The sequence below is a fragment of the Ceratotherium simum genome, chromosome 16, assembly GCF_057802395.1.
Source record: "Ceratotherium simum simum isolate JZ-2026a chromosome 16, ASM5780239v1, whole genome shotgun sequence".
Lineage (NCBI taxonomy): Eukaryota > Metazoa > Chordata > Mammalia > Perissodactyla > Rhinocerotidae > Ceratotherium > Ceratotherium simum.
This window is the reverse complement of record NC_141915.1, coordinates 29,373,722-29,397,486: the sequence shown is the minus strand read 5'-3', so window position 1 is coordinate 29,397,486 and position 23,765 is coordinate 29,373,722. Positions and strand designations below refer to the sequence as shown.

At 51.9% G+C, this 23,765-nt stretch overlaps 2 protein-coding genes and 1 long non-coding RNA gene across 3 annotated transcripts in view; all 3 read right to left on the bottom strand.

Annotated features, from left to right (window-relative positions):
- Window positions 1-311: 311 nt before the first annotated feature.
- LOC147914981 (uncharacterized) lies at window positions 312-3,036 on the bottom strand. Its single transcript, XR_015554590.1, has 2 exons — window positions 1,672-3,036; window positions 312-1,494 (listed from the first exon to the last, which is right to left on the bottom strand). It is a non-coding gene; the product is annotated as an uncharacterized LOC147914981 (long non-coding RNA).
- Window positions 3,037-13,668: 10,632 nt separating this feature from the next.
- Window positions 13,669-19,314, bottom strand: SUPT4H1 (SPT4 homolog, DSIF elongation factor subunit). Its single transcript, XM_004434774.3, has 5 exons — window positions 19,160-19,314; window positions 18,451-18,557; window positions 15,105-15,160; window positions 14,523-14,576; window positions 13,669-14,082 (listed from the first exon to the last, which is right to left on the bottom strand). The coding sequence occupies exons 1-5, from the start codon at window positions 19,226-19,228 to the stop codon at window positions 14,015-14,017; spliced, it is 354 nt and encodes a 117-aa protein (XP_004434831.1). The 5' UTR covers window positions 19,229-19,314; the 3' UTR covers window positions 13,669-14,014.
- A 1,468-nt stretch (window positions 19,315-20,782) lies between these two features.
- RNF43 (ring finger protein 43) overlaps window positions 20,783-23,765 on the bottom strand; it is a 61,172-nt gene continuing 58,189 nt past the window's right edge. The window contains exon 9 of the mRNA XM_014790874.2: window positions 20,783-22,268. Within this exon, the coding sequence (XP_014646360.1) occupies window positions 22,225-22,268 (44 nt within the window). The 3' untranslated portion in view covers window positions 20,783-22,224. The remainder of the gene's footprint in view (window positions 22,269-23,765) is intronic.

Sequence of the window (23,765 nt, the reverse complement as noted above, 5' to 3'; positions counted from 1 at the left end):
GTGGAAAGCAAGTAGAGGGCAGAGCCAGAGCTAGGTTAAAGGTGGAAGGGCCCCTCACAACCCTGCCCCTCCATCTCCTGCCCCCTTTCCTCGGTTTGCAGGGAGGTCCTCACCCCCAGGCATTGTTCCTTGGCAGCTGCGGCCCGGCCAGGCCCAGAGCCCTCTTCTGGTCTCACAGGCAGGGTCAAACCCATATATCTCAAGAGAGTGAGAGTGATTCTCCCTCCCGGCCCCTCTGTGCACCCATCCCATCCATGTGCCTGCTAAGCCCATTCAGCCCCCCAATCCCAGCAACAGAGTCTCAGACAAAAGAGAAGCAGAGTCCATTCTTTATTAGTGTTGGAGTCCCTGGCACCCCATTCCCTTCCATCTACCCTCCTTTCCCTCCTCTTCTTTGTCCTGGCATCTGTCCACTGGCGTCTGGGCCCCCATGCCGGGGCCTCTCCGCAGCTGCATCAGGTCCAGATGTCCAGCCCTCCCAGACCTCGAGGCAGCAGAGGAGCTGATGTGGCATTTCCCCGGTTGGCCGGAACCAGGAGGGACAGCACCGTGGTGGGCAGTGAGGGCCTTTCAGGGGTCTGAGCAGGGTGGGGAGGATGCCTGAGGGGCTCACCTGTCACGCACGGTCCTGAGCGTGGAGGAAGACGGTGGCGGGCGGCAGCGGCGTGGTCTCCGAAGCCCACAGTACACTCATCCATAAAGTAGGAAACACTACACCCTCCAGTGCTGTTAGTAGTGCTTTCTACTTTATGGGTGACTGCACTGTCTGTCTGTCCGTCTGCAGGTACTCTTCAGGCCGCCCGCTCCTCCTCCTGACTCCTGTTTCAAGAGCCCCCCAGCCCTCCTCATGGCTTCCCAAGACCCCAACACCCTGCCCCGTGGCCCCCAGAGGGCCCGCCCTGGGCCTTGTGGGCGGTGACTCAGCATGGCGCCAGACTTGCCTCCTCTACCTCCCTCCCCCCACTTCCTCTTTGGTTCCCTCTTCCCTTCCCCCTAGGGCTCCACCCCATCCCCCCAACTTTCAGGGGTACTCAGGTAGAGACCATGGCCATTCTGGAGGCCTCACCACAGTCCCCATTTCTGACCCCTCGAGTGACCCCCCCCAGCCACAATACTTGCCCTCTAGAGTCCAAATGAGGCAGCCACAGCCTCCTTCCCCACAAGGCCTCCATCCCCAGCCTCCTCACCAGCCCAAAGCCTTGACTCCCTCACTGCCCAGAGCTCCTCAGGCAGGAGCCCAAGGCTATTGCAACGCAGAGGGTAGCCATGTTGGGTGGAGGGAGACGCTTAGCGCCTCTCGCTCACACCGAGTCTCACTTTTCAGCCTGTGCCCACCCTCTGCCGTTCCCCAGCCCAGCGATGACACCTTGTCTCTTGAAGCCTTGGACCCCTCTTTCTTCATCTGGGGCCCAGGAGCCATTTTACCTTCCTTGTCTAGAGGGAAGTCAAGGCCCAGGATTTTGAGGAGCTGTCCCACCATGAAGGCCGGTAGATCTGAGGGTTATTGCACCTCTTTGCCTAGAGCTTTGCTTGTAAGCCTTGGCACCCAAGCCCCTGAAGCCCCTCCCCAAAGCCTCTCCACCCAGGGCCTGCAGCCGGAGCCCCTCACTGCCCCTTGAGGCCCAGAGTCAAGGAGCCCGGTGGGGAGTGAAGTGAAAGTCGAACACTTACCTGATGCTGCAGGGCTGAAGGGAGCAAGTCCTGTGCTCCAGTCTCCCAAGTGGGGTTCCCTTCAGGGCGGGCAGGGCTTATAACCCCGAGGCCACGTGGGCCAGATCTCAGGGCGCCCAACGGTCTTGGAGCCCGCCCCCACACCACAGCGATTAGCGCGCCCCTCCCCTCCCTAGGGAGGACAGACTGACAGGAAACCAGAGACAAGGCTGGGTATTGGCGGGAGGGGGGCTGAAGAGACCATCTCACACGCCCTGGGCAGGTGGCTTCCGGGACCCCAGGCTTGCTCCTCCCCCACGGCACCAGCTCCAGGGAATGGTTCAAGAGTCTGGGATTGACTCAAGGCACTGAGTGACCCCAGGAGACAAGGGCTCCCTGTCGGGGCCTTCAGTGAGTGAATTCCAGTACAAGAAAAGGACTTTTTCTCTGAGCCCCACCTCCAGCGACCCCAGCCTAGAAAACTCCTTTCCCTTCGGGACAGCAGTGGCATTCAGACCAAGCCGTGGCTCCTCAATATGTGCTGCCCAGAGAGGCCACAGAGATAGAGATGAATAAGGGGGGTCTGGGCCAGCACATCACAGTACCCTCCATGTAGTCAGTTGCCCTCAGCACCCTACAAAGTCACCCCTCCCCCAGCCCCAGCTGGCAGGAGACCAGGCCTGTGCCCTCAGCACAGTATGGGGGTGGGTCACACTTGGGCCAGGTGGGCCTGTTGACACTAGACTGGGTGTTCATGCTTCCCTCAGGGCCTGTAGGGATAGGAAGGCAGGGCAGAACCGTGGTAAGGACCAGGGTCTAAGGCAGGGCATGGGTGCCACTGGGCTTGGAGGAGTGGAGGGAAAGAGGCTCCAGGAGAGTTTCTGGCAGCCACCGGATGTGGGCACGGGGCCCGCCCACCTGCATGCCACCCCCGCTTTCCCCATGGGGAAGGCAGGAAGCTGCCCATCCCAGGGCCCCTGCCTGGGGGAGGGGAACAGGGTGTGGGTCTGGGCCAGGGGCTGAGGTGAGCTGGGTCTGGGCTACACGTTTTCCCCAAGGTACTCCAAGCCTCTCAGTGGGCTTGGCTCTGGAGTCAAAAGGAATAGATTGGAGAGGGAGGAGTAGGAGTGGATGAGACTCACCCAGTGGCTCCTTCCCAGAAAGCCATAGGCCTCTTCTCTGGGTCCTCCATTCAGGGTTAGGTCCACACAGATTTCAGGGAACTCTCTGATTCAAGGCCCAGAAAAGGATAGGCACAGAAGGGTGCAGGAGGGAGGGAGATTGCCTCACATCCTTTCCTTCAGGAAGGGCAACTCTCAATCTGGAAAATTGTTATCCATCCCCAGGCTCCTAAATGGGACAAAGAAAGGGGAACAGGGCCCTTCACCCGCCAGTGTCTGAAGAGACAGTGGCGAGGAGGGCGAGCTGGCCAGAAATGGGACAGTACTCCTTTAACGGACCACCGCTGCCTCAGACCCTGGGTGGAGGGGAAGTGGCTGCCCCAGGCGATAAGAGGATAAGAATATCAAAGTTGTGCAGTAACCTGGGTTCCTGGACCCCCACCCTTCAGGGCCCCTCCTCCTAGAGCATCTTGCCTCCCCACCCTCTGCTTAGAGTACTCCCATAGCCATCACCACAGAGATGCTTTGTCCCAGCAAAGGAGAGTCACAGACTGGGAGCCAGGAGGCCTGGCTTCGGGGCCCAGCTCTGCCACAGACTCCCTCAGCATGTGACCTGCGGCAAGTCAGACCTGAAGTTCCTTCTGAGGGACACGCTCATCCCTCAACAGTCTCCAACGCAGCCCCTCTCTTGTCCTGAGCAGGGTGGGGGTGACAACAGAGGCTGCTTTTCCTTTGTATGCCCTCAATGCCCAAGGCCAAAGACCACCACTGATTTTTTTTTTCTTGAGGAGAGAGACTGAGGCCCAGCCTCTACATCCACAGAGCTTCTAGGGTCAGGATGTTTCTGGAGGGGCTAAGCCTTTTGCTGGTTCCCACCCTGAGGCTGGAGTTGAAGAGGGATGGAACTGAGGTGGGGCTCAGGGTCCCTGTACCCTGGATTTCTCCCCCAGCCCTGCGATGACTCCCAGCTCTGCTGGGCCTCAAACCAGGAGAAACAGAACAAGGCCAGAGACAGAGTCAGGAATGAGAAAGGGGCCAGGTCTGAGATGAGGACGCAGAGACAATGAGAACCACCCAGGTGAGTAGAACAGAAGCACTGGACTGGAAGCCCTGCTCCAGGCTGGCACAGCCCACACGTGTGGCCTACATGACTGACCGGCAGGTGCCTGAGGGAAGAGCAGTGGGTGCCTGAGCACGCGCAAACACACACACACACACACACACACACACACACACACACACACACAGGGCCCAAAAAGCCCAAAAGATTCAGTCTCCTTTCTAGAGAAGTACAGCAGGCCTAGAGCCACAGAGACACACTGGGTGACACCGCAGCTCAGGCCTACATATACGCCTTGAGGAAGGCCTGCTGCACACTCCTGGACACACCTGCATTCTCCCCGGAAACACTCAGCAAGGCTCACTCGGGAATCTGAGGCCAGCGCTTGGGAGGGTGGGTGACTGGAAGGAACTGGGGATGGCTTGAGAACACAGGCACCTCTGTGAGAGAGGTGTGACTCCTACTCCTGCTCCCAAAGCTGCCTGTTGCCTGAGTGCCCCAGGATGAGAGAAATTAAACCCTTGGTGATGGCCAGTGGCTGAAAGAGGAGGCCTCTCTTTGTAGGGGAGAGAGGAGTTCCAGTTGATTCTTCAAACTCTGCCCCTTGGCGGTAAGTCCAGGCTCGGCCAGGCACCTCCTGGGCAGCCTCAGCTCACTTGGACTCTGCTATAAAATGTCCCCCATGGTCCCTTCCAGTTCTGACACTCTCAGTCCAGGGATCAGATTCCTGCTCAGAGGAGTAAAAGGGGAGGAGGAGTAGGGACCAAGATCAGAAGCAGTTGGGATGGGGCAGCTGCATCAGAGACAAAGTAGTGAGAGGGCTGAGGCCACCAGGGTCTGGGCTTGGGATCCTGGAGGACTCTAGGCTCACAATCCCTCACTCCCACCCCAACCTCACTGACCTTGGGGACAGCCATCTTTGTGTGCCAAGCTGAGGCTGTGGGCAGGTAAAGGTGAGCCTGAGGAGAAAAGGACAGAGGACCTGTCTTCGGGGACTCTCAGTCTGATGGGCGAGACACATATGCAGGGTTTGAGAGTTTTGCGTGTCGGTGTGAGTGAGCAGTTGTACCTAAAGCAGGTGCGGAGCTTCAGGGCTGACGGGGCCACTGGCTCCTGCTTGAGTGAGCACTGAACCTACGGAGTGAAGAAGAACTCACATATACACCTCCACACATACCTACATCTTACAAAATCATAGCAACAAGGGCAAATTAGTCCTAGGTGGGGGTGAGGAGCCCAACGGGCTGGACTGACGGATGGTGCAGTGGCAACCTCAGAGTCCCAGGGCACCCATCAGAGAAGGCTTCCTGGAGGAAGTGAGTACAGATGGAAGAGAGTTTGGAAGGACAGGAGATAGAGAGGGCAGAAGCTGACCAGACAAGGAGGACAAACAGGGAGAAAATGGTCTTTTGAAGGCCTAACACCTGCAAGGGAGAGCAAGCCCAGAGGGTGGGAGAAATGACAGGGGCGGCACATGAAGGCTGAGAAGAACACCAAGACTTGCCCTCCAGCTGCAGGGGCCTGGGGCCCTTACTCGGCAGGCAGGCGGAGATGGCAGCCCAGATAACCTGCCTTGTGAAGAGACAACAAGAGAGAAGCCACAGGACCTAACCACTCACAAACAGGAAGTCAGAAGGCAGAGCAGGCCCGCCCTCAAGGGAGCCAGGGTTGGGAGCAAGCCTGGCCACAAAGGAGGGAAACTGAGCCCCCAGCGTTGCAAAATGGGGCTAAAGACAATTGGAGTCAATAGTCCCAAATGTTGGAACCTTTCACCACCCTCCTGGGAGGGGCTGCCAAGGGAAGCAGTGCTGAGAGAGGGAAGAGCCTCAAGAACATAAGAGAGCCATGTGCCCTGCAGAGGTCATCTCAGCACCTAGGAAGGTCCCCTGACTCATCTCAGAGCCTTGGAGAGCACCAGGAGTGCTGAGAGGCTCTCCCTCAGCCCTACCTGCACTGCCCAGACGTCCTCCAGGTTTTACTTCATGCTCTCCTGCTCTACTCTGGCCAGAGGCAGCTGCAGTGCCCCCTGTGAGGCCAGCTCTGCTCTGGGATGGGCTTCTGGCTCAGCTCTCTAGATCATAGTATCCAAGGCCTTTTAAGCAGCAAGGTCAGGCAGCAAACTGGCCTGAGTCAGGAAACTGAGCTGCAAATCCAGAGGGAGGCAGACGGCAGCCTGAGGTCACAAAGCAAGTCAGGGCCAAGTTCAGGGTTTGGTCCACAGCATCTGGGAAGAGGCAGGGTGGGCTGGGTAGGAGAGGGGGCATGGGTGTGAGGAAGGCCCCCCTGACCACTGCTGTGGGAGTGGCTCTGAAACCAGAAGTGTCCTCCACTGGGATCTCCTAGGGACACAAGCAGGGAAATGAGAGAAAGCTCCTCTTGTCTCCCTCCACACACAGGCTCCTGGTTTCACTTGCAGAGCTGCACCTGCTCCAGTTTAACCTGCTACAAATAAACTGTGTGTGTGTGTTTGTGTGTCTGTGTATGGGTCCTGAGAGTTGGTGATCTCTCATCCCTACCCCCAACAGCAGGCCCACCAAGCAGAGGGCAAAACTAGGAGGCAGGAGACTAGGGTTCCAGTCCCCACCCTGTGGCTATTTATTTGGACCAGTCACTGAATCTGCCCCTCAACGTCCAGCCTTTGTTTCTTCATCTACAAAATTGAGGAGGAGGCTGACCAAAGGACCAGTTTATACTCTAGGAAGTCCCCAAGAGCAAGGGGCCCCAGGGACCTTGGAGGAGGAAGTAGCAAGGCCTGTGTTCCAAGACCTGCCTAGCCACTAGGCAGCCCATGGATTTCCCCAGCTGGCTCAAGGGCAGAACTCCCATAGCTCAGAGAAGGCAGGTGGCTGGGAAAGAATCCTGAGCAGAATCCTCCCCTTATCTTAGCTAGGAACAAGGGGCAAGGGGCTGGGGGGAACTCTTCTGTCTGTTTCCTCCTGTAAGCATCCTGCCCCCCACAGGATTCCTCCCATCCCAGCGACAGCTGGAGAAGCAGAAGGTGAGGGGTGGAAAGATTGGAGAGCTCTGTGAGGAGTGCCCCGTGGACTCCTCTGGGCTGTTTCTTCATTCACCTCCACTGAGCTGGGCGGAAGGGCAGCCGCTGAGACATCTGGAGAACTTTATATAACACATTCAATCTGAGTCTCATTTGATCATCATGCTGAGCCAGTGATGTAAACGATGGTGTCCCCATCTCAGAGATGAGGAACCGGAAACTCGGCGAGGTTAAGTTTCACCTTCCTGAAAATCGGCCAACAGTCTGTATCTTGTTTCTGTCCCCCTAAGGGACTCTATTCAAAGTACTCCCAAAAGGGCCAGGCCTGGCAGACCTCAGAGGGGATACTCAACAGACAGCGGAGATGCAGCCTCACAAACCCCGAGAAGGGAGTTGGAAAAAGCCATGGGAGGGACTCAGGCCTAACGCCCTGCCCCCAGGCTTGTGGGTGAGCCGAGCAGAGGGGTCTAACGGGTAACCAAGTGGTCTGCAGAATCTCTCTCACAGCGAATGGCCACCCAGCCCCTTCTCTCAGAGCCTATTAGGCAGTCAGGTGGGGGAGGGTTGGCCACACAGACTGGGTCCCCCAGCAGCAGCAGCAGCAGCAGCAGCAGCAGCAGCTCACAGCACTGGAGCCGTTAAAAAGTGACTCAACCAGAAAGTGCGTTTGAAGCGACGCCCGCCAGGGCCCCAGAGCCAAACCTCAAAAAGACGAAGTGAGAGAGACAAGCCTGCGGGGGCTGGGCTGGGGGTGGAGGCCCGCCCTGGAGCCGGCCTGGCCAAATAAGGGCAAATGCTCCCAGGCCGGCCAATGGGGTGCGGGCAGCCACGTCATGGGGCTGTGGCTGGGGGCGGGGGGGGGGGGGTCAGGGAGGAGGTGAGAGGCCTGGAGCAAAATGGGGGTGGGGGACGAGCAGGAGGTGCAGGCCCTCCGGGAAGGGTCAAGGGTGAGTGAGCCTGGGGAGGTGCTGCGGCCCTCATCCCCAAAGACCACGGTGCTGAGGTCAGTAGACCACACCCCAAGAGCCCCGCCGTCAGGCTTGGGCTCAAGGGGGCAAAAAGAACACAAGGAGAACCCCCACCCTCCTGCCCAGGTTATGGGCCCTAGATCCCCATAGGCCATGGCAAAACTAAAGGGAGGCCATAAGGACGACTGGACTGAAACAACAGCGCAGCCTTGCCTGGCCACTGACCGTGGGCAAGTGACATAACTGAAACTCAGTTTTCTCATCTGTGAAAGGGGAATAATGTCTCACAGGAGGGTACTGAGGATCAAATGCAATAATGGAGGCAGCCGGTTTTGAACCTGGCAATTGCCATACTGATATAATAGATTATTATTGTAGAAGCACTGGCCCAGGGCTGCTTCTCACTCATATTCTTGCCTCCCAGTTGCTGTAAAGATCCCTTTGCAAGGACACCATGTAGTTCTCAATTCTGGCCTCTGGTGCCTACAAGGAGGGAGGGGAGGGACGGAGGCCAGAGGAGTCCTTCCAATCTAAGCTTAGTCCCTCCTGCTGCAGAAGCAGAATAGACATGCTCTCCTCAGGCTCATTCACCAGGGATGTGAAGTGCCCACCTCGACCTCCTCCATCTCCTTATCTTGTGCCTGGCTCCACTGGGCTCCAGACCCCGCCCCCATCTCCCTGCTCCCCTGGGGTGCAGGGCTGAGGAAGTGAGTCTACTCAGCTGCCCAGAGAAAGTGCCAGTGCGGAGCTGCCTACACAGGGTAGGGGCAGCTACTGGCTTCTCCCAGGGCCTGTGATCACTCTCTTGCCTCAGGCCTCCCCAGCCCCTGCTGGGACCACGAACCAGGAGGAAGGCTGGGTGCTGGCTGCCATCCTCTTCCTCTCCGTGGAGTTCTTCTCTCTCCCAAGCATGGATTTGCATTTACCCCTCTGCCCTCTGCTACTCAAGCCCCCAGGGACGAGGTGACAGTTAAACCCCTCTTCCGGCTAGTGGCCCCAGAGCACTCACTTCCTTCCAGGTATTTTCCGGGATGGGGGGAGGGGTTGAAAGGGTGGCAGTTGCTGGGTTTGGGGAAGGAGTGAGGAATCCATTTTGAAGAGGGGCTGGGGTCCTGCCACTGGTATCTGAAGCTGTTCCTTACCTTCCCTCAAGTTTTCTCTTCCCTCAAGTTTGGAGGAAGGAGAGAGCACAGACAGGAAGCAGCACACAGGAGATCTTGAAGTGGGCCTGCCAGCTCCCTGACTTCTTACATGCCCAGGCCTCCCTCTGCTGTGGGGTGGACCCCCCACAGCAAGTCCTCTGTCCATGACCACATAATACCTGCTCTCCACTCTGGGGGGTGTATTGAGAATAGAAGGGTGGAGATCTAGAGGGGAGATGTTTTCTATCATATTTCTCAAAGGACCTGGCATCTTGGTGCCAGCAGCATGGAGCAGAGTTTTCTCTGCACCCAGTTCCTGCTTCCTGGGATCTTAAAGCAAAGAGAAACACAAGAATCTGTAGGTGAAAGGCGCTGAGCCAAGCATGCAGGACATACGAAGTAGCAGTGACCCCTCTGGACTTCTGACCACTGTCTCTGGGGCTCAGTCTTCTCACCCATAAAGTGAGGGGCTGGCCTAAGTCCTGACTCTCCCAGCCCTCACGTTCTCTGTATGATCTGCCTTCACTCGTTCAACAGCCCCAACACTCAGGACCTCACCCTCCCACTGGCAAAGGTCTCTGAGCCCCAAGGCCCAGGCAGGCAGACATGTGCTTTCTCCCTCAGTCTAAGCCTTACTGGCTCACCCTACAGCAATTTTTACCAAGCGTGGCTATCTGTTCTCCTAGCTCAAAAAAGACTGGAAGGGAGACAGCCACACGTGAGCAGCCCAAGTGACAGCTGACAGGCTGACATGAATCCAAGAGGTAGAAAAATAATCAGTCTCAGAACCATTTCACCAGATGATACAAAAATGGAAGTTTATAACAATGACTTTGAGCCAAGTAGAGGTTAAATCACATCCAGAATCTCATATCCAAATAGAAGGGAAATAGGTATTTAAAAAAACAAAACTTATGTCATAAAAAATGAGAACAGAAAGAGAGATTAAAATAAAAAGCCATAATGCTTGAAAGAAACTGTTTTGATATTTTACGTATGATAGATGTATTGGAACATCTATTGCCCAACCATGCCATAGGGATGACATTCTCTCCACACTTACCTAGAACTTATCTAGAGGTGGACAACTTTGGATAATGACAATCTCTTAGATACACTTAGTAGTTTACAGCTCTCAAATTGCTTTTACCTAAGTTAATGTATTTGATTCTCACCATTATCCTAAGACAGGGACGCACAACTGCATCTTTGAGTGAGCTTTTTAAATTTAAAGTATCACATACAAACAGAAAAGTGAACAAATCATGCGTGTATAACTCAATAAAGTTTCAGAAAGTGAACCGAGCAGCTGAGTAGACTCACTTCCTCAGTGAACCGACCTATGTAACTAGCATTCAGATCAAGAAATCAGCTATAAGCAGCACCTTAGGAGCCCCTCATGCCCTCTTCCGCCCCCGCCTTTCACGGGTAACCACTATCCTGCCGCCTAACACACGAGTTTTGTCAACTGCATTTATAGGAAGGAAACTTCATTTTAGAGAAGTAAAGAGACTTGGAAAAGTCACAGCTAGTGGGTGGTAGAGGCAGCGAGGCTGGGGGGCAGAGACAACGCCCCTAGTTGGATGTGTGCATTTTCATCACATGAGTCTGTGTTCCAGTGGAGTGTGAAGATGCCATAATTGGGCTGCAGATGGAGGGAGGTAGCGAGCAGAAAAATCCAGGAGAGGTTGGGGAGCATGGGGCACAGGCCGGCAGATGTCTAAGAGCTGCTGGAGTGGAACAGATGCAGCCAGGTGGGAACTGGAGAAGGACTGGACCAGTTTCCCAGTGCTCCACACAGGGGTCCTTGAGTAAACCCCAAGGATCTCCTCCCTGGGCCATTTCCCCACACTGCCTCCCTCTCTTTGGCTAATATTAGACTTGGAAACCAGAGATGTAGGTGGTGGGAGTAGTGTGGTCAGGGTGAGAGGGGGCTCAATGTGTAGGGACCTGTAATTTAGTAAGCTAATGCCTCCCGCTGGTTCTGTGGAATACTCACGAAGGGAGCCAACCTGCCGCCTTTGGTGGGGATAACTATGTCAGAAACAGTAAGCAGCCCTAAATCGAGTGTGGGCAATGCATTTCTTGAGCTAAGGCTCCACCACTTGATCATGCAGATCATCTAGAGGCTGCATTCAGCAATGCCAAGTCACTTTAACTCTTTGAGCCTCAGTCTCTTCATCACTACATAAGGATGTTAACTATGACACAGGGGTTTTGTGAGGATCAAATAAGATAATGGACATGAAAGCCCTTTTGTCAACTGTAATATGCTATTTAAATGAAAGGCTTTACTGACACTAAACATGAACTAGACTTCCAGACAAAGATGTTGTTAGTCTCTTCTAAACATTACCTACCTGTTTCTTTTATATACACACACAGAGATCAGGTGTCAGGGAGGGGGCTTGAGGATGGAATAACAGGTTATAGACAGGTTGGGAGTAAGCAGGTAGTGGCCATGCCCAGAGGAGAGGCCTCAGTCCCCAAACCCAAAGAGCCCATCGCCATTACTCTTGGGGAAACTGCTCCCCTCCAAGACCAGAATGTTCTGACCCTTGTTCTATCAGCTACCAATCTCTGCCTTGGGCTGGAGGCTGCATTCAGCAATGCACTGCCACTTAGCCTGTTTAGGGGAGAGACTCTAACCCCACAGCCTGTGGTGGGTAGGGAATGGAGAATGAGCAATAAGCGGGCAAGGGGAAGGCAGCCTGGTTTCTAACCTGTCTGACTTGAGTCTGTCCTTGCTGAACTAGGGAGGAGCCTTGCCTTTCTGAAGGAAAGAAGCCAAACTACTGAGCAAGAGAACAAGCAAGACTCTGGGCAGATACGGGACCTCAGCAGTCAGAATGGGGCTGAACCTCTGACAGGCATGATGGGCAGGGCATAGGCCTCATGCACGTGGAATGCAGGGCAGCAGTACCAGCACCTGAAACCTTTTCTTCCACACAGCACTGCTCACTCCCAGGGAGCCTTGAAGAACCAATAGTCTCTGTTTCAGCTTCTTTGGGCTCCCAGCCGGGGATGGGACTCCAGCACCTTATCGCCTGTCTGGGCTGCTGAGTGGCACCACAAGCAGGTTCAAGGACCAAACAAAGCAAGAGAGCAAATTCAGAAGCAGCTTCCAGGCAGAGTCCACTTGGCACACTGAGTGCAAAATCCAGTCACGGCAACTGGCCCCCCCTCCCCCACAACCACCAGCGCCTGTGTCTTTCGCTTCCTGCGAGGCTGACAGTTAGGGCCCCAGCTCAGTGTGGGGCTGAGGCAGCCTGAGTGTGGTTATTTGTGCACAGCTCCTCTTGCCTCCCCCACCCCCCAACTGTTTCCATTCTCACCAAGCAGCCACGTCCGGGTCAGACACGCAGGACAGCAGCCGGGGATTTCCAAGGGACTTTTTGAGAAAGCCAGTGAAAGTTGGGTAGTGGCTGCACAGCCTAGGCACTCTTGCTGACACCCACTTCTTCCCTCCAGGATGTAAGCCCTAGCCTGGTGGGGCTGCTTCCCAAGACTCCTTTCAGATTGAAATTGAACAGAAACCACGACCCCTGGGGGTCTTCCAGTTTGCTGGGCAGGGGAAATCCTTGAAAAACTCAGTTGGAAATTGGGGTTAACAGACCATTCCCTCAGGGCTTGAAGGCATCAGAGAAAATGGTTCTGGCTTGAGGAGGACCTGTGAGTGGCGCCATGAGGTCTGGGCCAGTCCCAGCTTCCTTCCCATGGGCTTACGAGAGGACACAGAAAGGGGTCAGTGCAGTTAGCATCTCTCCCTCCTTGCCCCACACTCCAGGCCACAGGTAGGGAGAGACTGACTCACTAGCAACACCAGGTGGCTAAGAGACACAAAGCCCAATGAGTCAGAGCTTACCCTGCTGTGGTGGTTCCAGGCATCTCCCCCAACTATTTTGGTTAATTGTGCACATACTGTATATTTTGAAGAATGGCTAATAAAAGGAGAGCAAACAAAGTTTACCATAGAGTTTTCCCATTGCTTCATTTTTATAATCGCAACATTCCTAGGGTAAATAGGCAGAGTGTGATCATTCTCGTTTTACATATGGAGAACAAGAAACTTAGGGAAATCATGGGGATACTAACAAGATTTTTGTGGAAATTTAAGTAAATGAGAATTTATGGTAAATTTTTAATTCTAAAACAAATCACTCACGTTGGCCAATAATGTGACATCACTCAAGGCCCCCTACTAGGCCAGAGGAGAAAGGGAGGGGCCCACCTCCTGTGGAGGCACAAACTAGCCAGATGGAGACTCAGCAGCCACCTGAGGGTCTGTTAGGGGAATAGGGAGGAATGTAAGTGGGGGAGGGGCAGGTCGTGAGTGCCACTGTCTGGCCTAAGGTATAGAAAGAGCAGTAAAAAGAAGAAAACAGACAAGGAAAAAAAAGCATTAAATATGGTCAAGGGGCAAAGAATACCAAGAAGACTCAGGATTTCTTTAAGGGACACCTGCTGTGCCAGGTCTAGAGGACAGAAGGCTGCAACCGCCAGACACCAGGACTACCAGGCTGATGGGGTTGCCTAGACTTAGGACAGCAGACCTTCCAACGAGATGCAAGGAAGCACACTAGACAGGCGGCAACCCTGGAGGCTCAAGGATGGGTAACAGGGAGCACAAGAGCCTCTGCTGCTCTGAGAAGGTGCTTACGAAGCAAGTGAGTTCTTACTGTGTGCCTCCCCTCCCCAGCTCAGAAAAAAGAAAGAGACAAGGCATCTGTCATGGGCTTAAGAACCTTCCCAGGGGTTCATGTTTATTGGCATTTGACCCAGAGTCCTGCCCACGGGCAACGGCACAGCCCAGGGCTGTGTGTAGGAAAACCAGCATCCTACTCCCCAACCAATTCAGTCTCTGTTAATGCACCAATTCAAACCCCTCCCACCCCGACCAGTAGTCCAAAGAAGGTAAAATGGCCCAGGGACACGCTGTGCCGCTCCCTCAACACAGTCTGCTGAGTCTCAGAACTGGAAGGTGGGAAGTAGCTGAAGCTCTGCCCATTTAGTTCCACAACAAAAAACAAGCAGAGGCAGGAGATGGGGAGCAAAGACGCTGGCGGCCATGCATCTTGCTACGTCTTTATAGCTGTGTCTCTGGATTTGTAGGCCACTCCTCGACTTTTCAGCTCCCGCACGATTCCTATGGCAGGGAAAAAAAAAACAGCTCTGTGAGGGAAGAGGATTCCAAGATTCTGAAGGCTAAGAAAGCTCCCACAGCTACTACTTGGGAGTGGGGGGTGTTCTGAGCAGACTGGAGTTCCTAGACTGCTTATCAACAGGCCTGCTTGGTTGGCTTGTTACCAACGAAGACCCAGGCTAGTGCTTGGTAATGGCTTGGTAAGAATGAGAAGAAAAAGAGATACATTGTAGTCATCAAAAGCAAGGGTTCTGGAGCTAGAATGCCTGGGTTGAAATTCTGGCTCCTCACTTACAAGCTGGGTGACCCTGGGCTACTTATTTAACCTCTTTGTGTCTAGGTTACCTCACAGAGTTGTGAGGACTGGCATGAATTCACATAAATGACTTCCACAGAGCCTGGCAGAATAAATGAACATTGGCTCTTATTATGACTATTATTACCTTGGGGCAGGCGACCAGTGACCGACACCGCATATACACCTGGCTTAAAGTTACCTGAAAGAGAAGAAAAGAGATTGCAGTGAGAATGAGTTAAGACTGAAGACCAGGGCTAAGACTGAAGACCAGGGCCGGCCCCGTGGCTTAGTGGTTAAGTGCGCGCGCTCCGCTGCTGGCGGCCCGGGTTCGGATCCCGGGTGCGCAGGAGACACGCTTCTCCGGCCATGCTGAGGCCGCGTCCCACATACAGCAACTAGAAGGATGTGCAGCTATGACATACAACTATCTACTGGGGCTTTGGGGGAAAAAATAAAATAAAATTATTAAAAAAAAAAAAAAAAAAAGACTGAAGACCAAATGGAAGCTTAAGCTAAAAATGAAAGAAAGGCTGCAACTCCAAGAGAAGAGCAATCATTTCTTTTGGCTACAAGTGTTACACGACAGAGCACAGGGTGCTTTGCTTTTCTCTCCTACAACCCCATCTTTCTCACTCTGAACCCACTTACCCTCTGATATAAGACTCCCCCACTGGACCCAAGGGACAGCAACACCACCATGAGGATAGGAAGAAAGGGAGAAACTTACTGACTCGCTGCCACTTGGAGACCCAGCTGTCCTCTGGACTCATCATCGCAATGATTCTAGGAAGGGAAAAGAAAACAGAATCAGCCTGAGCCTCCCTACTACAGAATAGAAAGACCAAGGGAGCTGCCCTCTTTACTCTGCTCCCAGCCAGCACAAGAGTGCTGAGAGGAAACCCATGAAAAAGCCAAGATTTGAGTCTCTATTAGAAAGCAGGGGAAACTGAGCTCTAACGCTGGGCAGGGGCTGACTCAAAGCTAGTACTGACAAAGGTCCTCTGCACTTATGTCCCTGTCACGTCAGTCACCATCCCCCAAAGACTATCTCACTAGGCTCAAAAACATCCTTAGCCCACAGATTCCCTGGGAAACAGGACACCTTTAGAGGTAGATGGCCAGTGTTACTGTTTACAACCAACACAACCACTAGGGGGCTGGGGCCTAGTGCGAAGGGGAGGATGAGTCAAAACAATGGGTCCTTCTACCAGAAGTAAGTTAGACTTGGCCAAGCTCTGCCTCTAATGAGCTGTACTGCCTGACACACTTATGGAGACCTCTCTCAGAATTTCACTGGGATAAGACTCAAAGGTTGATCTAATACATGAAAAACACCCAGCACAGAGCAGGTGCTAAATAAGCATTAGCTCTCCTTATTATCCTAATAGTCCTTCCCAGGGTAGCTCTGATCCCAGAGCACAGGCAACAGAAAGGCTACTCAAGGGCTAGAAGCCTGCTGCTACTCGAGCAGAACAGCTGAGCATCAGGTGCTTTCAGAAGCTACAGAGGTCATCTTTGTCACTCACTCAATCAAATGCTTACTGACTGCCTACTGTGACAGGACTGTTCTAGGCACTGATATTTGCTGACTGCCTCCTCAAAACCCATTCCCTCTTCTCTTGCAACAATCTTCGCTCCTTATTTGGGGAGCCTCTCTTCCCATCCAAATCCTACATTCTCAGCCATATGCTTTGAGTGGCTGATCCCACCTCCAGGGCTGGTGAGTAGGGTAACACTTGCCCTGGCCCGGCAGACTGATCTGGGGTATGCAGGCCATTCTCCTCTGTCCTTCACTATCTTCCTAGCCTTACAGCGCCTATTATCCGACCTTATGACTTAACCTAAACAGAATTCCCACCATTCTCCAAACATACCCTGGTTTTCCCACCCCATGTCCTTGCTAGAGTCATTTCTCTTTGTTTAGAATGCTTTTTCTACCTCTCTCTCACCCCAACCTCCTCAAAAATCCTGTATTTCTCTCCTTAGGAGTCTTGTTCATTTGCTATCTCCTCCACTTCTGGCTGAGTTCATCTAACCCTCCTCTGATCTCCTTTGGCCTTTGATATACTCACTCTTCAAAACCTAATATGCACCAGAATATATAAATAACTCCTACAACTCTACAACAAAAAAACAAACAACCTGATTCAAAAATGGACAAAGGACTTGCACACACATTTCTCCAAAGATATACAAGTAGCCAATAAGCAAATGAAAAGATGCTCAACATCACTAATCATTAGGGAAACGCAAATCAAAACCACTATGAGATATCACTTCAGATCCAATAGGGTGGCTGTTACCAAAAACAAAACAAAAACCAGAAAATAAGTGTTGGCAAGGATGTGGAAAAATTGGAACCTTTGTGTACTGCTGGTAGGAATGTAAAATAGTGCTGCTATTATAGAAAACAGTATGGTGATTCCTCAAAATATTAAACAGATTGATCCAGCAATTCCACTTCCGGATATATACCCCAAAGTGAAAGGAGGGAGTTGAACAGATATTTGTAAACCCATGTTCACAGCAGCATTATTCATAACAGCCAAAAAGGTGGCTGATATGCAACCTAAGTGTCCATCAATAGATGAATGGATAAACAAAATGTGGTGTATACATACAATGCATTATTCAGCTTAAAAAGGAAATTCTGACGCATGCTACAACATGGATAAACCTTGAAGATATTATGCTAAATGAAAGAAACCAGTCACAAAAGGACAAATATCGTATGATTCCATTTATATGAAGTAGCTAGACTAGTCAAATCCATAGAAAAGTAGAATAGTGGCTGCCAGGGGTTGAGGGGAGGAGGGAATGAGATGAAAAAAGTTCTAGAGATGGATGGTGGTGATGGCTGCCCACAACAATGTGAATATACTCAATACCATTGAATTCTACACCTAAAAATAGTAAATTTTTTGTTATGTATATTTTACCACAATTTTTAAAAAAAACTAACATGCAAAACTTTACACTGTGTCTCTTACTAGTAAGTATCTCATTGTGTAACTCTTGACATCTCTCACAGCAGCCAACATAGTACTTTACCGACAGATGGGAGTCCCTTCATTCATTTGCTAGCACTGTACCATTCAGTGCTAACAAATGAATGGAGGGACTGGAGTATCCATCTGAGTATGCACATGCATGAGTAAGAAGTAAAGGTCCCATGACAACAACTTTTTTGCCCAATCCCTTATTCTTCCTTAAAGGAAATTAAAACATGTATGGAATTGGCCCACCTTGAAGGAACCTTGGCAAGTACTGGGTTTGGATCCAGTTTGTGTATAAACTCTTAATTGGCCTAACAGTCAAAAGAAACTTAATACCTCAACTCCCAAAGAATATTGCCTTCTGGCTCCTACCTTGGGGAAGGAAAATTGAGACCTGGCCACTTATGTTTTCCTCATTTCCCCTTCTCCCACTGGGCAATCTCATCAAGGGAAAATTTTTCTTATAGGGCCTCTTAGAGTCATCTAAAAGCATCAGCTTTAGGGCAATAATTTACCATTACTGTACCTTCCTTTTTCTTCATTTTCAAAAAGCATCTTCATGCATTCAACAAACATTTATTAAGCATCCACCACCTTCCAGGCCCTGTGCCAGGCGTGGTGTACAAGATAAACACAGTCCCTACCATTAAGGAGCTAACAGTCTAGTGAAAAACTGTCCAGTGGAAATATAATGAAAGCCACACAAATTATCTGAAATTTTCTAGCAGCCATGTTTAAAAGAGTAAAGACAAAAAAGGTGAAATTAATTTCAATAATATATTTCATTTAACCCAATATATCCAAAGAACTATCATTTTGGCATTAATACAACGAATATTAATATATTTTACACTCTTTTTTGCGCTAAGTCTTTGCAATCCAGTGTCGTATATTTTACACTTAAAGCAAATCTCAATTTGGACTAGCCACATGATTAGGTCTCAAAAGCCTGACCCGTGTTTACTTGGTGGGGTGGGTTAGGGTGGGGCGGTGAAGGGATTAGGGTGGGGTGGTGAAGGGATTAGGATGCGGCCGTTAGTGACGTAAACGTGAAGGAAAGAATCTAAAGGGGCTTACCCATCAAAGGAAGAGCTGGTGCAGTCGTATACCATTTCTCGGTTACCCTTCATCTGAAGGTATGCATCACAGTTGTCACAACCGTCATATTCAAACTGGTCTATAGTCTGGGAGGGGAAAAAAAAGGAGAGAAGTGAGCACGAACAAGGCCAAAAAAATGCAGCTTTCTCAACACTTCTACCTGGTCAAGTAGAAGGCTCCCTACGTTGGCTCGTCTCATCAGGTCCCCCACCCACCACTCCCAGAGCCCCATTCCTAAATTCCACCCTCACACTCCTTCCCTTCTTGTTCCCAACTGCGTCTTACCTACTCCCTTCCCTAGTCTCCCCAGGGTCAGGCACCCTCCGACTACTCCCTCAGCTGCAGATTCCCACCCTCCTCTGATTCCCAGTGTACTTCAGCTCCAAAAGAAGTTCACCGAACATCTGTTAAGGGTCAGGCCTGTGCGAAGAGCTGAGAATGCAAAGGCATGTAAGACTGCCCGTTTCTACGGCTGCAAAACCTGCCCGCGTTCCTACCGACATAAAACAACGATCTCCTGCAGCTCCCTACCGACATAAAACAACGATCTCCTGCAGCTCCCCACATCGCCTGCCACCCCCGGGGTCCTGGACCTCACCTTTCTCTTCACTATCCCCTAGCCCCGTTCCACACTCTTTCCCCCAGGTGGGTCCCCCATCGCCCCTACAACCAAGTCCCCGATGGGTACCTTGACCAGCGAACAGAGCAAACAAGCCCGCAGATGCCGCAGGTCTTTCGGCACCGTCTCCAGAGCCATCCTCTCCGATGGAAGAACACCGAGCGATTGAGCCACAAACCCCTCGCTCTCGGGAAGTAAACAGCGAATTACCCAGAATGCCTGCTACCTCCGGTGCCTCAGACTTCCTCTTCCGGTGTGGGAGGCCGCGAGCCCCGCTCCTCCCCCCGCCTTAGGAGATGGTTTCTCCCGCCTGGAGGCGGGGCCAGCCGGGAGTCACCTGGGCCGGCGCGCGCCCCCGCCACCTGGGCTGGCGCGAGGGCCAGGCGGGCGCGGCCGTTGGGCCTGTGGGCGGGGCCCCTGGGGGAGGGGCGGCGCAGCTGGCGCCTGCGCAGGAACTCGTCGCGGCCCGGGCAGGCATCCGGGCGCCGCGGGCCATTTGATCTAGGCCGCTGGCACCCGGCCGCCGATCCCCTTGGAAGTCTCCCAGATGACAGCCGAGATTGTCTTTTGTCTTCCCGTTTTAAAAGCGCAAGGCCAGAGAGTCCACTGTCTCCCTCTGGATTATCTCTGCGGAGACGAAAGAAATCCAGGAAAGCCCCCCTCCTTCCTAACGGCGGGAGCATGATAGGGTTTCCATTCGCTGTCCACAGGAATGCTGGCCTGTGAGCGCATGGCGGAAAAAATGCCTATTTAATTATTTTTAAAAATTTTTTATGTACGTTTCCTCGTTCCAGCTGATAGTTTATGCTTTGTGCAGCTTTTAGCATTTAGACACAGTTCCTTTACTTCAGAACATCTGTAGGGGATTAAGTGTCCTTTAATTTTTTTTTTTTTTTTTTTTAATTTCACCCTATAGAAAGCTATATGTCTTGCTCTCTGGTTCAGAATTGGGCACCGGACAACCATTACCCCTACCAAACCTCTCCCGGAGAGGCAGAGGGGAAAATGTGCTTTGTGAGGACGAGAGCAAGGCCTCCCCAGGCCCTGTGGAATTCTTCAGACCGGCACAGCACCGGCTCCCTTGAGCCTCACAATAACCCATGTGTAGGCAGAGCACAGTCGTTTGTGTTTATCTGAATTGGAGCTTTGAGATATAAATAGTTTCAGGCCCTATCCTCCCAACCAGGCCTCCTAATTGAAACCGAGCTTCAAGGCAGGCCTGTCTTGTGCTGGTCTCATGCTTTGTTCAGATGGGCTCTGGGACTGGGGTTAGGATATTCTCTATCACTGAGTACTTTCCTCTTTGTTATCTCAGGGGAGCTCTGCAACAACTGTGAAGTAGGCCCATTTTATGGGTGGAAAAAATGAGGCACAGAGTATTTGCCCAGGGTCACAAAGAAAGTCACCGAAGCATCATAAATTAGAGTGGGAAGTAAACAGTGCAGTAATAATGCACAAAACGACTGAACCACAGCGGGAAACCAGCCATGCTTTCTCCTCACCTGATCTCACTACACCATGCTTTTAGGGGCTTACTAACCCTTTCTTGTGCCAAGCCCACTACTCTACCCTATCTTTTCATAAATCAGAGCCTAGCCTCTGATATCAGAGATAATTTATTTCTGTCAATGTCGAAGATGAAGTTGTTACCCTGAGTGACAGTCGTGACATAACAAAACCATGAGACCAGACCGCATTTGTGGATAAATATATTAGCAAATAAATACATTTCTCGACATAGTGCCTGATTCAAGCGTCTTTCTGTCTGGTTCAGATATAAATACCAATGTGGGTGCCTAGGTGCTAGTTCCCCACTTACTTTGAGGGAAGAAGATTCCCAGGCAGGGTCCTGTGCCCACTTTGCTCCCACATTCACATTCCAAATGGGATAATCCTAGAGGGGCCAGCAATGGTCCAGCTGCCCTGGGGTGAATGTCACCCTAAGGAAACCCCTCAGCCCTTGCCTACTCAGTACCAGCTGCCCAGGCCAGACCTCCTGCTCCATCTCCACTCTCGCATGCACACCTTCCTGTGTGTCCCTGGCCTGTATGGCTTATATTAGGAAGCTAGACCTCCGGGCCATCTCAACCCAAGGGCCCCACTTTGCTTTTCCTTTGTTCTCCCCTGTTTCCCATCTCTGCTTTGAGAGAAAACTCTCAGAGACGAATTCCCTGTTGTCCTTGTTCAGCTCTAATTCTGCCTTTTCCACTTTCATTCCATCCTCCCTCATCCTAGATGAAGTCCAGCAGAAATCTTCTTCTTCCCACCTACTTTGAGACTTTGAGATAGGAGATCTCCAAGGAAGAGTTATTCCCTCCCCATACCCCCACTCCTAGCTCCCTGAGGAACTAGGGCTCCTGGAGTGACAAGGGAGTTTGAAAATCAGAGGCTTCGTCTCAGGTTCCTCAAGGTACTGTACCACCTCGGGGACAGAACTCCACCCCCTGGCTTCCCAAAGCTTCCCCTCTGACCTAATATAGTGATTCTGACAATTAAGGACGAGAAGGGGAAAACATCCTCCCTTATGCACCAGGGCAGTTATTGCCTAGAGAAGCTGCAGAGCCCTGCTTTTTAGGGCTCAGGGCTCACCTATGTTCCTGATCCTTTTGCAAAGAAGGAAAATGGTAAGAGCCAGGATTGCTGCTGATGCAGCAGCCTTACCCGGAAGGAGCCAAAGCTGGTGTGCGGGACTCACCCAAAGAAGGAGGTGAGAAGGGGTCATGCATTCATCTAGACCCACTGGCTGGTATGAACATGAGGCTTGGGATGAGGGCAACCTGCAGGGGCTGAGGGAAGGAGCAGCACCTTTATTAACACCTATCTACCCATACCTAGCTTTCTGCTCTCAAAAAACAGCCTTCAAGGGAGCCAGTCCACACAGGCAGCAGCTGGTTGCCTGGCTGGACAGACTTGCTGCCCTGCAAATGTTTTCTGCCGACAAGAACGGGAGCTGGGAGCAGGAAACAATACCTCCTGCCACCCACCATCACCGCTCCTCTTCCAGTGGTTCCAGGAAGTACAGCAAAGAGAGGGGTGCTTTCTGAGGTCCTTTCTTCTCTCAGGAGCAGGACTCTGTGCCAGGTAGGGCTGAGTCATCCGGAGCACACTCTTGGTTGGAGCCAGGCCTGAACATCTCACACGGCCTGTTCACACAGCTCCTCAAGCTCCTCCTCTGAGCCTGCATTTAGAGAAAAGGGAGGAAAGAGGTCACTGAGAGTCAGGCCAGCCTCTTGCTTTTTCCACCTGCAGGAGAGTACAGCTGGGAGGGAACCAAAGAGAGGGAAGAACAGGGAATGTGTCCAGAGGGTGACTAGATTGAAAGCTGAGAGGGGCCCCAGTTGGGACATGGGGGGAGAGAAAACAAATCTACAGAAAGAGAAATATATATAGCAACCAATATGTTACCAATACTTACTATTCATTCATTCACCCAATAAATATTTATGAAGTACTCTTGGATCTGGCTTGCTACCATGTGCCAAATAGAAGACCAAAAATAAATAAATAAGCAGGGACCTTGGGGCCAGCCTGTGGCACAGTGGTTACGTTCGCGTGCTCAGCTTTGGTGGCCTGGGGTTTGTGGGTTTAGATCCCGGGCACGGACCTATGCACCGCTTATCAAACCATGCTGTGGTGGCATCCCACATATAAAGTAGAGGAAGATGGGCATGGATGTTAGCCCAGGGCCAATCTCCCTCAGCAAAAAGAGGAAGATTGGCAACAGATGTTAGCCCAGGGCTAATCTTCCCCGCCAGAAAAAAAAAAAAGAAGCAGGGACCTGACAACCTTGTAGGAGAGAAGGTGTGCATGCAAATAGCAATTATGTCAGTGGGACAGGACTGGGGTCATAAGAGATGAATTGAGGAAGGGGTGAGATCATGTCCAAGTGAAGCAATCAGGAAGGGCTTCCTGAAGGTGGAGATAAATGAGCTGGTCCTGCAAGAACTGGATTTATGGGAACAGGAAGGCAGCAGAATGTTCTGGGCCGCAGGAACTGCAAGAAGTGTTTACCCAGTTTGGCTAAAGCATGGGGCAGAGAAGGGAAGGGAAAGAATGGAAAATAAGGTTGAGAAGGAAGCTGGGAGCTAGCTGGTGCTAAAGCCTGGAAGGCCAAACCAGGCTGGATTTTTCTTTGCTGTGAGTGAAACAACATTTGAAGATTCTGGACAGTTCATTTGAGGCAGATGACCCTGGCAGCTATATGAGGGGTAGGTGAGCAGGGTAACTGTGCTGTATGATCCTACAGGACATAACACTGGATGCGCAGTGCCCTGCCATCATGGCCCTGTAAGAGGGAAAGGAAGAGCTAGGAGGCTCCTGCCTCCATCTTTAGGCTGCACCTAAGACAGGGACAGGGCCCATCAGTCCTGGAGGAGAATAGGATCAAGCCAGCAGAGATACAATTAACAGAACCTGGCACTGATGGGATGTGAGGAGCAGGGAAAAGGGAGGCATTGAAACTAGTTCTGAGTTTGGGAGAGAGGGGAAGTGGTGGTCTGGCACCGGCAGCACTGTACACTGGAAGTATACACATGAAGGGTTCAAATGGAATCATCAAAACATGGCCAAAGCTTGCCTTACATGGCTCTATGGAAACAATTATTTCCTGTACTATAACTGTTTGCATGCCTGTCTCCCCACAAACCTGGATCTCCTGGTTGACAAGTTCCACGTC